General features: G+C 39.9%; 1 protein-coding gene across 1 annotated transcript; it reads left to right on the top strand.

The window, feature by feature from the left end:
- The first annotated feature begins 948 nt into the window (after window positions 1-948).
- LOC108879805 (septin-7) lies at window positions 949-13,421 on the top strand. The gene is made up of 6 exons (XM_051069263.1): window positions 949-992; window positions 8,093-8,144; window positions 8,427-8,552; window positions 9,216-9,351; window positions 10,051-10,196; window positions 10,897-13,421. The coding sequence occupies exons 2-6, from the start codon at window positions 8,134-8,136 to the stop codon at window positions 10,934-10,936; spliced, it is 459 nt and encodes a 152-aa protein (XP_050925220.1). The 5' UTR covers window positions 949-992; window positions 8,093-8,133; the 3' UTR covers window positions 10,937-13,421.
- The last annotated feature ends 1,341 nt before the right edge of the window (window positions 13,422-14,762 follow it).

The raw sequence follows: 14,762 nt of genomic DNA, 5'->3' as shown, positions 1-14,762 counted from the left end.
CAGGAAGACGGATAAAAGGTCAGACTATCCTTTGGTCAGTATCCAACCCCTGGAGCTGCCTCTGTCCCTTTTCCCCATGACTGGCAGTCAAACTGCTGAACTGATCATCGGCTTTATAGACAAGTTCATTGAAGAACTTTCTCTAGTGATTGTTGTCTATGCAACTATCTGCCCCAGTAACTGTTGCCTCTGGCAAGAGCCCAGCATGTTTTCTGCCTGCTTTTCTCCAATGTTGGTCATCAGTGACTGTGTTTACATGATTAGTCTAGTCACACAGTAGGTGAAACTATTTAATTTCATTTTTAAATTTGTTGCATTAATTTAATCTTGGAACAGCTAGCTTTAGTTAGCTGTCTAGATAGTGTTGAGCTTTGAGTCCAAAATGGAGGAAGCTATTGTAGCTTATTAGCTATATTGCATCCATTTTTTACCCTCCACTGTAAGAGTATAAAGGAGGGCTTCACCAAAAGACAAATTTGTCTAACTAGCTTTCTAACTGAGAGCACTTTTTCCACTCTTCAGTAACTCTCATTCTATTGAATGACATGAAAAACAGTACTGAGAGCAAAGTACACCATTTCCATTTGCTAAAGCACTAGCATGTTCCTGGCCTGCGTTAGTGCTGGCCTATCCCTGCAGTGTGTTAGCTGTTAGCTTTCCAGCCACAGTAGTTCACTAAGTAGTCTCTATATCACAAAGTGAGAGAGAACACATATACATCTTGCTGGGTGAAGACAGGAGTTTTCATGTAAAAATACTTATCAACATGACTTGAGTATCTCAACCCAAACATTAATACAGTGGCCACAGGAAGCAACCAATGAAACTGAGCAGTGGCTCCATCCAGATACAGCTTCTGTTTGTAGTACAGAAATGTGTATATCTTCTCACTCCAGGAGAAAATGCCCCTGGCAGTAGTCGGCAGCAACGTGGTGATTGAGGTGAACGGCAAGAAGGTCAGAGGTCGCCAGTACCCGTGGGCGTGGCAGAAGGTAGGTTCTCGAAGGTCCAGTGCTAGAAAGGAAGAACGCCACTTCTGTTTTGTGGCCAAGCTGCACCTTGAAGGTTTATGAGAAATCTGGAAATTTTTTGGCATTTTAAATAATTTTGACACCACATGCTGTATGTCATTGCACCTTGGTCAGACAGTGACAGATGTGAGAGAGAAGCCGAAGCATGTTGGTGTTTGAGGTTTGACGTGTTTGAGAATGTCCAGCTGTCACAGTACTTTCTTTGTTGGAATGGATGAAGCTTGTTTTCCTGAGAGTGTTGGACACAGTGCATGTTCTCCACAAGGACCCTCTGTATCCACCAAATGTACTAAGTGCCAGGTAAAATAATGACTTGTCAAAATGTAAACAAGGAAATATTGTAACTGGAAGTAAGTTTAAGCTAAGGGGGTTGGTCTAATTACTGGAGTTTGCATCTGTGTGCATGTAGTCTTTGTGCTTTACTGGATGGCAATGTTTGAGGTGATAAAATTAGTTTGCGGTTCTTCCTGTCTTTGTTGGCACTGGTTTTCACAGAGTTTACAGTGACATCACCTTTCTATTTGTTGTTAGATTTGGTGGTAGTCTAGCCCTGGGACTGTCTTCATCTACTGGTGGTAAAGCCCCATTATCTCCACTCCACCAGTGTCTTGTTGCCTGTTTATCCACCGCAGCTCTTTCTGTTTTAGCTTGTTGTGTCTATTCAGTTTTCATTTTCTGTGTCTGTCAGTGTTACTTTAGTTTACATCATCCCACCCCAAGCCAAGATACTTCTCCCTTTAAGAATTTTTCTTGATTACTGGGGACTGTATAAGTGTCTTCAGTTAATCCACCAGCTTGGGAGACTCAGCCACATGGACCAGGTTCATGCCATGACGCTTCCAACTTTTCCCATCAAAAGCAATCAGCAGCGTTCACAGCTGGGAAACCGTGAGGAGCAGTCATAATTGACACCAGCTGGTTGGTGAGGGTGTCTAGATGACGGGGTTAGAATCAGCTTGAATCTGCCTGCACATTATAACATCCTGATGAAGTCTGCAAGCAAGTAAATAATAGAGTAGATGGGTAGGACGAGCATGACTGTCTGAGTTCATTCAGATGTCACTTTTAAAAATAACATTTTGGGGCATTTTATATGGTTTTCATTGTTTGGCTTATTAAGATAGCAATAGTAGAGAGATGACTACAATGGTTTCCAGGCCAGATTCAAACCAAGGGCTTTGCAGTTCATTTTGGCACCTTAACCTGAAGGCACAGAGTCATGCCAGTATCATTACAGTTTGACAAGTAATGAATTTATCTGGCAGTTCTTACATTGTTACCTTATATACCTGCCCTTCTTTCCCTCAACACAAACACACATGCACACAGTCTTTTAGACAGAATTGGTCTCGACCCCGATAGGACGATTGGCGTAGCATATTATGGGATATGTTGTATCAGTACGGCAGTGGGCACTGACTGACTGACTCAGCTGACATCAGACCGTCACCTTTTCACCATTAGCCACAATGAACTGTTGTTGCTCCTACTGGTGTTTTCATTTGTGTTAAAGTCCCCTGAAAGATGATATGCTGTATCTATCTTTATATAAAGTAATATACCTCTGTTGCTCTGTGGTTGACCGTTTATCAGTCTTTCACTTTTTCATTCTTTCTTTTCTCTCCTTTTTCTTTTTTCTTTGTCTATTCTTTTCCATGACTGACAGAGGGCATTTTTGGTAAACAAAACCATCTTTCACTTTATTTCAACCTCATTTTCTCCTCTACTCCTCCTCCCTCAGAGTGTCCCCCAAACTCTCCCATCCCTCCTTTCCCTCCACTTTTCTGTTGCTGTGCTGTCTCATCATTAGGCTGATGGTCAAACCAATGCTCTGATCAGACTTGGGCTGAATATTCACTAAAACTTTCCCAAACACTAGAACACACCATATTTTGGAAACATTTGAACACAAAGGAAGAACATGAATATATTCATATTATTTTGAGACCAAAAGAACATTGACACGTTCACATGTTCCTGATGTGGGTCAAAATGCTCTTTGCTAACACCTATGATATACCCCAATGCTAAATGAGCCTCTAAGTGGAGCACTGTCCACAGTAAGAAGACCTTGTGTTTCTAAAAACATTCTTGTGACAGTTATTATTATGACATAGTTTAGATTTCTTTTATTTATTTTACAGATTAGATATCAGTAAGTCAGTGTAGATATTGCTGTGGTGTTTACTCTTCAATGGGACTATACACACCACATGTGACTGCACATGTAGTGTTTTTTGGTACAGTAGTATCCCAATGGCCTGGATTTATTGTTCTAACCACAAATCCATTCACTGAACAGTGATTTGTCGCTGCACAGTGGCCTCCATGTTGTTCTCTATTTATATCTTGGATGTCAAAAATGTTACATTATCCTCGTTGTGTCATTTGGTGTAAATTTTAACAGCATATTAACATCGCTGAGATTAGTTTATCACAGAAATACTCGTAATGATGTCTGTGTTAGCCAATGAGTAATAAATAAGAAAAAATCCCAAATATTCTGCATGTTGGGGTGATTTAGAGGCAGTGTTGCCGGTACATGATTTGTCCACCAGAGAGTGCTGACAAGTTTATTTTGAAAAGTTTCCACTAGCAAAATGTCTGATTCAGTTCATATCTTGGTCATAAATCTAAGGATTTAAGGATTCCTTATCAAAAATATGTCAATGTTAAAAAAAGAAATATCAGTGGATGAATCATAATCTGATTTACACTGAGCTTTAGAGCGCTCAAACTCTCAAACAGTGTGGAGTATATCACACAGATAAATCCACTTTAATCCACACCCATCAAAGGAGAAGACGAACCAGGCAACATCAGAGCAAAACCCAACATGCACTGCTGCTTCACTTCATAAATGATTTAAAAGACATGCTCTCTGCCTAAGGAATAATTAAACAATAGTTAAAGTCTCTGCTTATCGTCAGTCATCACAGTGTATTTCAGGTGTTACCATAAGAGCTGGTGATCTAGCAGGGGGACACGTGAATGATTATTTTTGTTGTCTTTGTTCTTATCACTTAATTGGAAAGTCGAGCCATAAAACAACCTCTCTGAATGTTCACTGTAATCCCAGTTTATTGCAGCCTGGGTCTTATTTTCTATTAGTCATAACAATACTGTACTCACCACAGTAATTACTGAGATCTGGGAACAAAGTGAAATGTTTTGAGTAATCTCATACTAAACAGGAAAACTGTGTGTGCACAGCTACAGCAAGTACAGCTGGTCAAACAGCTGGGTAATAATTTCACTATTTGTTTTAAACCGCGTTTTTCAGACATTTTCGTGATGTCACTGTGCTCCCAGATCTTGGTAATTAACATGGAGAGTATAATGTTATTATTACTGATAAGTCTAATGGCTAAAATTAAAAAAATAAGATCATGGTTGTAATAAGAAAGGAATGACCCTGTAAGGTTCATTTGACGATATGTACTTGACTTATATCTCAAGTGTTCCTGTGTGTCTGGTGTTCTCAAGAGGTTTAAAGCCTTCATACACTCCCAGGTCTGATGCTGTGAATAGTCATGGAGAAAACTAGAGGCTGTTTGGTGCTGAAGCTACAGCTGCAATAGAAACATCACTCTAATGCCGTGGTTCCCTTCTTTGCTCCTGTGGTATGAAATGTAGCGGTACCGTTTAATCTCAGCCCTGCTTTACCACGTGATTCAGCCTACTGTATTTGGTTTGAGTTGAATCAGTTGTGTTGGTGCAGGGTGAGAAAGGTGTGCAGGCCTCAGTGTATCACTGGACCAAGGACTGGGATCCACCATCCTAACACATTGCTTATAGGTTCATGAGCAGTTAATGGTGAGTTAGTGTTTTGCAGAAGGGCATGTAGCAGCTTATTTAAGTCATCAAGATAACATGTGGCTTGGTATCATGAATTCTCACTCATTAGCATACTTGGACTTTTAATGTAAGGCTATATAGAGACTTTGTGTTTGCAAAAGAAATCCTGCACACACACATACATACTCGTTGTTGCATGTTTTAAATAAAGTTGTGTGCTCTTGATTCATTAAACCAATGCAGTTCATCACCATGGCCTTAATAAACACTGCTAGTAGATAAGGCACTCAGGCTCAAAACACCTGATGGACAGAGGCAATTTTCCATAAATGTCCATGTCTCACTGATTGACAGATTACAAACAGAAGTGACATGGATTAAAATAAAAGACTGGCGTGTCCATCAGGTATTTTCTGCCATTCATCAATAAATGAGATCTGTTTACTATCAGTTACAACTCTTTTTTTTTTTTCCTATGACCCTTGACCCCACTTAGCTCCTCTACTTGTTCCCTCATTGAGACTGTCCACAGCTGGTCATGCATAGACCCTCATATAACACCCCCTCCAATAACCACACTCCCTCTACAAACCTCTTTAAGCCAGTTAGCTTGGACACATGCAGGCTATGGTGTTGATCTGGGCCAAATCTGGGCTGAATCTGGGCCAAACATGGGCCGCATCTGGGTCCAAACTGGGCCAAGTCTGAGCCATAAAATACCCAGCTGCTCCAGACCCAGATTTAGCCCCCGCTGGGCACAGACAGTAACTGAAAAACCATACCCCTCCCCTCCGTCAGAGCTCCCTCCTCTAGAAGAGACAGGAGGTCAATGGCTGGCTTGGGATGCCAAGGGGCGGGACTGCTTAAGTTTCATCAATGGTAAGGTGTCCTCCTTATTCGCTCCCCTGATGATGATTTACTGCCAGTCGGGTGGAGGCTAACCAATAAGGAGCAGCGTATTTGATGAAGAGGAGGCTGGAGATTCACCACACACGTCCTCAGCAGCAGTTCTTGCAGTCCTTTTCCAGAATCCCATCTTACCGTGTAACCGTGTCTTGTACAATCATCTAACTGTACAATGTTGAAACTAGACCAGTTCTGTTTACTGTTGTCTGACCAAGAACTTGTGTTTGTTCTAACTATGTGGCATCTGTGGGTCCAACAGTGACAGGCTGTGATCAGATAGGAGGCATTTTTCCTGTGCTCAAATATAAAACTCAGAGTCAGTAGTAACAGAGAACAGGAGATCAGAGAACATCGTCATTCCTCATTGTTCTCATTGCAGCACCAGGGGTAAATATTCTAGATCAAATGCAAGAGTGAACTAAAATGCAGGTCCTGCTGGCTTCAACAGATCAACTGTACTAAAGTGAGGTGAAGTCTCTCTTTCCAAAAGACTCAACACTCCTGCTCAACAGCTAATGTTTTTCTATCATTAAGAAGATATTAAAGCTGCACTAGTCAGATTTTTAAACTAAATGGGTCAGATGGCTGTGTGTAATGTGAAAGAGCTCACTTGTAGGGGCCTACAGAGAATTATTACCTTTTTTTTGTTGTTGTTGTTTTGTTTTGTTTTTTATAGCCACAACTTAACTGGTCTGTGTTATTGGTCTCAATATTAATGAGACCAATGAGAATATTGCTTTCAGTTGCAGCTGGCAGCTGTTTTCAAACAGCAGACAGATGAAGCTAGCCAGTAAACACTGTGGAGCATTTAGCAGCTAAAGAGCCAGATATTTTCTCAAGACTTGGTGGAAACTAAAACAGAGCTAAAAGGAAAGTTAATATTAAATGTACATTCATCAGGTGGGGAAAAAAAAATCATCAGAACAACATTATAAGGCAATACTATCTTTTACTGTTGTGCCTTCAGCTTGTGCAGCTTTAAGGCTCAGGTGTGTTTGATGGCTCATTTGCACAATCGACTGTCAAAAGGTCTGAGCCTATTACAACCTAAATACACTTCATATACTCGAACATGTGCCCTTTCCTCTTTAGATGTTCACTCATCATCAGCAGCTGTAAACTGTTGGGCATAATTAAAGTGAGGGTGATTAACCTTTGAGAATAATCTTAAATGTTGAATTCCTTTGTAATTAAAGAGTCCTTTCAGTACCCCCCATTTCAGTACTCTCTGCTGTTACTGCTACAGCCTCTCTTGGTCTGGTATGACCAGTGGCTTATGGTGGCTAAGGCTAATGTTAGCAAATGTTAATTAAAAATTCTGTTTGGTGGCACTTTAATCAGTCTTTACTTGTGCCACTGTTGCACTATGTTTTAGCAAACTTAATGCTTAAATTGTTTAATCATAAAAGCAAAATAAGAAATAAACCAGACTAATAAGGTAAGCTAATTAATTCCATAATGTAAGTTACATAACAATATCTAAGTTTGCTAACACTAGGTAATAGTCACCAAGCTAATGGTCACCTGGACCAACTTTTAGTCTTAGAGGTTACAAACATGTCTAAATAACAAACAAAGGAATGATTCTGAAAATAGGTTGGCAGTAGAGGTGTTTTCTCTCAACTTATTTCCTCCAGTACATCTGGTGTTTAGCTTGTTTTTGACACAAACCCATTTCAGTGCTCATATTAAAACCATCCTATGTGATCATGGCCTGACGTCTCTTCGCCCTCTGCTGTTGTCTGTTAATGTGCTGCTACAGCTGATAATGTAGCGTGCCTTTTTTACTGTCACTTTACACACCAGCTACACCTGAAAACACCTTCCCCTCAGCGTCCCTCTCCTTTTAGAACTGATGAGTGAATGAACTTTACATACTATGGTGTGTGTTTGTGTTTGTGTGTGTGTGTGTGCGTGCGTGTGCGTGTGTGTGTGTGAACCAAGTCTGGATTGAGATTAGAAACAGTCATTTTAACTTGGTGGAGTTTTGTTTTATTTTTTGATCTTTTGTCTGTACCACCATCATACATCTTCTCATGTAAATAACACACACTACAGTTGTATTGATTTTACTCACCAAAAACACAATAACCTGTGTTTCTGCTGGGACTGCCTCTGTATACGAACACACAACCGACAACCATTTACCCAGAGTTCATTTCCACCTGTAAGACAGTCATGCTGTATGTGCAGATATCTGTAGAGGCTCTGATATTCTAGCTCAGTTTCCCTTGAGACCAGATACTAATTATTGTGATTATTACCATGAGAAGTGTTCTTGTATAGTAATTTTAATATCTGTGTGTGTCTCTCCTCCTCCCTTTCTGTTCTCCTCTCTCCTCTCCTGTGTGTTTCAGTGGAGAATGGGGAACACTGCGACTTCACTGTTCTCCGCAACATGCTGATCAGGTGGGACAGAGTTTTACTGTTTAGCTTGACTTGATTTTCCAAACTCAGACTCATGAATGCAGTTTAATATCTGATCCTTTGATGAGTGAATCAGTTTTATTAATTCCTGTCAAACCGAAGTCCATTAGAGATCAACAGATTTCTTCTAATTGCCTCATTAGCTTACAGAAAATGAATTTAAAAAGATGAATATACTACTACATTTGTAGGTTTATATTTTATAGATAAACCTCCTTGTTGCTTTCTCTCTCAATTCATTCCTTCTCCTCACTCCTTCCATAGGACCCATATGCAGGATCTAAAGGATGTCACCAACAATGTCCACTACGAGAACTACCGCAGTAAGAAACTTGCTGCTGTCACCTGTAACGGAGTGGACACTTCCAAGACCAAGGGACAGCTCACTAAGTACGACCTCGGTTTTAAAGACACATACTGAAACACTAGAGGCCAGCTTGATGCCACAGCTTTTCTCTCTGCTGGGAGGGGAAAAGGAGTTACAGTTAGAAACCCGGAGCCAGTGGAGAACAGGCCTTGCTCCATTCTCTGCAAAGCCGCAGCTCTACCTCTAGAGTACAGAAGGCCTCAAAAGCTGACTCATTAGGTTGGATAAGTTTCAGGAAGAATCTTTGGTTTAGTGCTCACGGTCTGTACCAAGTTACCTCTGAGTCCTCAGGGAAAAACTTATTACGTACCCCAACTCAGTGGTCTCTGTCACTTTATCCCTACATCATCAGACTGTTGTTTCATGAGAGGGATGCACTGCAGCTCACTGTGACTGAGTTAATGTAACTGATAGCAGAAACACTAAACTTTATGAAACAGCTGTCAGTATGGATTGGTTACATCTGGCTGATACTGACCTGCTTAACAAGGCCAGCATCGACCTGGACACCGATTCTGCGGATCCAGCCGGTGCCTCCCTGCTTCCTAACAGTGGTCCATCCTCAATGACTGCAGATTACAGACAGTCAGAGTAGAAAGGGCTAAGTGCAGTGCTAGCCAACTGTATAAAGAGTGTGGATCAGCTACGTCAGCCACTAACTTCTACCTCATTTCTGTGATCAACAGGAGTCCCCTGGCACAGATGGAAGAGGAGCGTAGAGAGCACGTGATGAAAATGAAGAAGATGGAGGCAGAAATGGAACAAGTCTTTGAAATGAAGGTTAAGGAGAAGAAGCAGAAACTGAAGGATTCAGAGGCTGAGGTGGGTCGAAGGATTTGTGTGTGTGTGTGTGTGTGTGTGTGTTTTTCAGGGGTATGCAGTAGCAGTTTGAGGTCAGGCAGGCTGATGAGTCATGTGACTACAGCAGGTTTGCTGCAGACTATAGAAATATGAGTGATAAGCTCCAACCTTCAGTAAAATAAGCAGTAACATTATGTTATGACAAGAAGAAGAATCAAATTTTATTGCGAACATGATCTTAGTAATATATGGTGCCTTGTAGTTTTCCATCGCCTCCATTGAAGGCGTGAAAAAATTATGCAAATAATTAACCTCTAAAATATGTGACCTGAAGCTGTTGTTCTTGGTTTTAAATATATGTGGATATATGTTCTGTTCAAAGCCTTCATACTGCAGTGATGCCTAAGTATTTACTGTAGATTACCAGTATCCACGTTTAGATGATTTAGATATTACTCTCATAATCATTATGAAACGTCACCAAAAGAAAATACAGAGTGAGAGGGAAATAGTGACGGTGATAGAGAGCTAACGTGTGTGTAGCCTAGCCTGATACAAGAGCTACATTTCATAGCAGAAAAGTGAGCTCAAAAATGAATTGGATATTATGTAAACGAATGACCAGTAGTTGCAGGATCAGGTCATTCCATGTGCAATTACAATGGAACACGCAACTTGAAGTTATGTTTGAGTGAGTGTATGAAATGTTGTGACCCTCAGCTGGAGCGGCGCCACGAACAGATGAAGAGGAACTTGGAGGCGCAGTACAAAGAGCTGGAGGAGAAGAGACGAGTGTTTGAGGAGGAGAAGGCCAACTGGGAGGCTCAGCAGAGAATCCTCGAGCAGCAGAAACTGGACGCCTCCAAGTCAGTAACACTCACACACCGATAACCCGTCTGTCCGTTTAACTGACTATACTGTTCATTTGTCCATCAGAAGTGTGCAGAATGGATACTAATTGATGCATATGACATGGTATCTTTTGAGAGGTTGTTTGACGTTAACCACATTGCAGCTGAATTTTCTTTAACACATTTTCTTATAGTTATATAACATCACCCTCACTGACCTCTAAAGGTTAGCAATATGACTAACAACGAAATGTTCACAACTCCACCTCATGTAGCCAGAAAACATGGTATCTAGATGAATGATAGTTTGGTAAATATTCTCTGCTATATATCCAAGCTAACACACACACATGAATGTTTGACACATTGCACGGTAATGCTGTTTATTCATTGATTTTAATCAGTAATACATTCAGTATATTAATCGTGAAAAGACAGAAACACTTTTGTTTCCTCTGTCAGTGCTTTAAAAAGTTACTCTCCCTGTAAATTTTTCACTGCTGTGAGTTACACCAAGGAAACGTTATTAATCTCCGTCATGATGGTGTGTAGGCAGAAGTCTCAAGACCTTCTGTTGAAGTGATTTGACTCTTTAAGTTGGCTCCAGTGTACTCTCAAGGTGCCTGTGAGGCCTAATGATGATCTCTGTATTTCATGTTACTGTAAAAAATACAATAGTAGTGTTCTCTGATCACTTTTCTCGTTTCTCACACAGGACGATGGAAAAGAACAAGAAGAAAGGAAAAATCTTTTGAAGAGAGAGACGACCCATTCATTCAGTTTTACACAAACTTATTTTTCTTCATCCTCTCTGAAGCTCACGTCTGTTGTGGCCCTCAGAACACACACACACACACACACACACACACACACACACACACACACACCACCTTCCATTACATTTATCAGTGTAACAACATCTTTTACATACACATATGCATACACATGCAAATGCCCACAACAGCCCACATGCTTGTCTCTCCGCAGGGTTTTACTGTGTTTGTTGAGACTTTTTCATTTTCTTGAGGAATGCATGTGTTTGTGAAAGTCTATTTTCCTATATTTCCTGACAAAGAGTAGAAGCCCGACTTCCTCTGAGCTTACAGTACTGATTAAATACATGGCAGGGACCATGCATAGCCATTTGTACACATGTAGTAGTCGTATGTTCTCTAGATATTCGTAGACATGCAGATAGACGTACTCTCTCCTTCCTCAGCGCTCTTTTTTTTTAAACTGTTCTCAAAAATGTAACACAAGTGTACACACACTTTAACACTCAGTCTTAAGGACCTCCATCAGAGTGTGTTAGGAGAAGGGAGAGTGTATGTGAGTGAAGGTAACTGAATCAGTCGGCAGCTGTGGAGGAAGAAGAGGAATTAAGGCCCAGTCACACCAAAACGTGGCCCAGCGACTTGACTCAGGTAATGAACTGGGTATTAGGTAATTATCTTACTGCTAACACGCTAACAAGCCTGGAAAATGCTAGGGCTGCTCAGTTACAGTGGCTTTTTGTACCGGGCCCTTAACTTGGAGGTGTACATCATTTCTTTCAATTAAGAGTTCATGAAGGTGGGAAATAACTCTTGAGCAGTTTGTTAAGAGTTGGTTAACAAACTCATTAGCTCAGTCAATGGAACAAAACCTACATGTAAATAAAATAACATGTTTTCTAATGGAACTTATTGTCCCATTAGGAATGAATAGTCCTGTTAACATGTACATCTTTTGAATAAAATAAGGTTTGCTTCTTAAAAACTTATTAGAAAACTTTTGTGCTCCAGTATAAATAAGATTTAATAGGTAATCAGCTTTAGTAGCTTCCTCCATTTTGGACTCTCTGTCAAGAGACCTGAAGCAAAAATTCAAACTCAGAATGTCTCTGGTTTTAAATGCTGGTGTGACTGGGCCTTTGGACAGGATTTACGGTGCAGTGGCAGGTGTGTATGAGCAGGTGTGTTTTATGAAATGCGATGTCTGAGGTCATAGATTCGTTCTGATCTGAACCACACAGACAGAAGAAAGGAGAAAATAACAGAATATTGTCATTACAGTGTGTGTTCTCTATTTGAATAGAACATATTATGCAAAAGGCTCATTGGTGTCTACAGCTTCACAGGTTACAGTGATTACAAAGATGTTTTATATATCGTGATGTAAGTGATGGGTGTTGTTGTGGACCTGAACCCTGATGTCCAGATTTTTGTGATATTTTTGCTTTGGGTAAAACAACCAGAGGGACAGTTCAATTTAAAAAAAAAAAAAAGAAAGAAAAAAAAAGTTGAAATATTCCTTTCTTTCTCCCTGGATTCCTCAGAAAGACAGCTGTTCAGAGAAGTTTGCCAAGTGAGCCATAACTCTGTCTCTGACTTCTTTAGAATATTCTACATACAACGAAACATTACTTACTTTGCTTTTCTACCAGACAGAATATGTAAAGTCCAGGTCTGAGCTGATTCAGAGTCAGAAAGCAGCACACGGTGCAACACGTTTGAACCTTTAATAAACCTTTCCCAGAGTTGTCATGTTTTATTTTCATATGATGATGATATTAATAATACTATATGCACGGTTGAAGAATGACTCCTTCCCTTGTAGTTTTCTTAAATAACTCATAGATTAATCTCTTATTTTAGTATAGTTTTCAGACTGCCTGCATTTACAGCAAAATGCTAAAGGGACAAACCTTATACCTTCAGCACATTAAATATTGCCTGTTTGGATTTGTTCATGATGGAAATGCATATATTGTGTACATACTGGAGGCTGCTCAGTGGCCTTTTTTCTTGAGTTTTTTTTTTTCCCCAGATTATTTTCTGCCAGGAATAACAACAGAACTTGTACTCAAAACTGAAGATATTAAACTCTTCTTAAGAGTCCATGAATACATTTCCACACATTTATACACACATATATACTGTATACATCTATGCCAATGAGTACACCTTCTCAGGACTGCTCCGTTATGCTAGATTTTCTTTTTAAGTCCAGAGAAAAGCAATCCTGTTGTCTTACAAGTTTTTTAAAAAAGTCAATTTTTCTTTCAAATTCTTGTGAACCACTCACTCTTCCAATAACACCAATTTAAGATATATTCAAGTATAGGTGGATTTTTTTGTAATATTTTCTTTTTTTATATAAGTACACTGTTTTCTGCTTCTCTTCTTTGTTTTATCATGTGTTCTGTCTCTAACTGTACATGGTTAATATTAAAGTTGACAGGTTATGCTTTAACTTCCATCCAGTGCAAGTTCTCTTTTTAACACTGTCATGAAATGAATAATCTTTCAGTATGTTGTCAAAACATAGAATCTTTCTGGGTCAGGTTTGGGATTTATCAAAATTATCATAATTATAAAATGTGTTTTACATAATGGGAAATAAAGGCAAAAATCAAGACACACAGTATACAAAATTGCAGTTTTTGTCCATCATTCTGCACTAAATAATCCATAAGTAAGTATTCAGACCCTTTGGTGTCACATTCCAGACTGTGGGCAGGTGCGTCCTGTTTGCTTTAATTATCCTGGTGATGTGTCTGGAACTTGATCAGAGTCCACCTCTGGCACACTTAACCGATTGAACATAGTTTAGAAAGGTTCACACCTGTGTGTATAAGTTCCCACAATTCACACAGCATGTCAGAACAAAGACTAAGCCGTGAAATCAAAGGTAGCAAAAGTAGAAACGTATTTCTAAAGCTCCCGAGTGTTCGCAGAAGCACAGTGGCCTCTATAATTGTGGAATAGAGAAAGTTTGGAACCACCAGTCTTCATAGATGTGACCAAGAACCCATCAGTCTCTAACAGAGCTGCAGAGATCCTCTGCAGAGATGGAACCTGCTGGAGGGATGAACCCTCTCAGCAGAACTACAAGTTCTGACTCTAACACTACTTGATCCTTTCATCAGGTCAGGGTGAACTACAGATCAGCAGCCCAGCGGTGAGGTACTCATTTTACATTCATCAGTCAGAGGGGTGCATCAAGCCAGGATGATTTGTGAAGTAAAACTTTAATGATTTAAAAGTAAAGCAGAACAAAGGTATATAGGATTAATAATAAAATGGTTAATGGTTAGTTAAATCATAGAATAATACAGGTTGTTAATGTCAGAGTTGAGTCATGGCTGGAGGTGGAGTGGATGGAGCTGTTCATTCACTGATTCTCAGATGATTGTTCATTATCAACTCTAAAAAACAGTAAGATTTCATCGTCTTTTCAGTAACCTAGATTAGGTTTAGCAGTTATTGTTGTGTTGTTATGTACAGTGGGTGAAGCAACATATTTGTGTTTAAGATAAAATTGCATGTACACAGTACACAGCATCTCTTGATGTTATCAGGGCGGAGGTTTACATGAGGCTGATGTAATCATGTTTGTTTCAAGCTGTGGTCACACAAAGCCCCAAAAGAAAATGTACTTTGCGAAATCAACAACTTTCCATACAGGGAAGATCTAAATGCTAAAACCTCACTGATGTTATCGCCACAAAAAAGCACCATGTGGTGTAAGTGTGTGCGGAAGACTATTGCTCGAACTGCTGCAGATCATTTAAGTACTGATAAAAAAATATATATACTG

Source organism: Lates calcarifer, unplaced genomic scaffold (assembly GCF_001640805.2).
Source record: "Lates calcarifer isolate ASB-BC8 unplaced genomic scaffold, TLL_Latcal_v3 _unitig_754_quiver_1859, whole genome shotgun sequence".
NCBI lineage: Eukaryota > Metazoa > Chordata > Actinopteri > Centropomidae > Lates > Lates calcarifer.
Note: the sequence above shows the minus strand (reverse complement) of the source record. Positions and strands in the feature narration are given on the sequence as shown.

Excerpts from the sequence above, each read along its gene's own strand:
- LOC108879805 (XM_051069263.1), top strand. Across the intron at positions 9,352-10,050 it reads TGAAGGATTCAGAGGCTGAG|CTGGAGCGGCGCCACGAACA; the intron begins GTGGGTCGAAGG and ends TGTGACCCTCAG. Across the intron at positions 10,197-10,896 it reads CAGAAACTGGACGCCTCCAA|GACGATGGAAAAGAACAAGA; the intron begins GTCAGTAACACT and ends TTTCTCACACAG.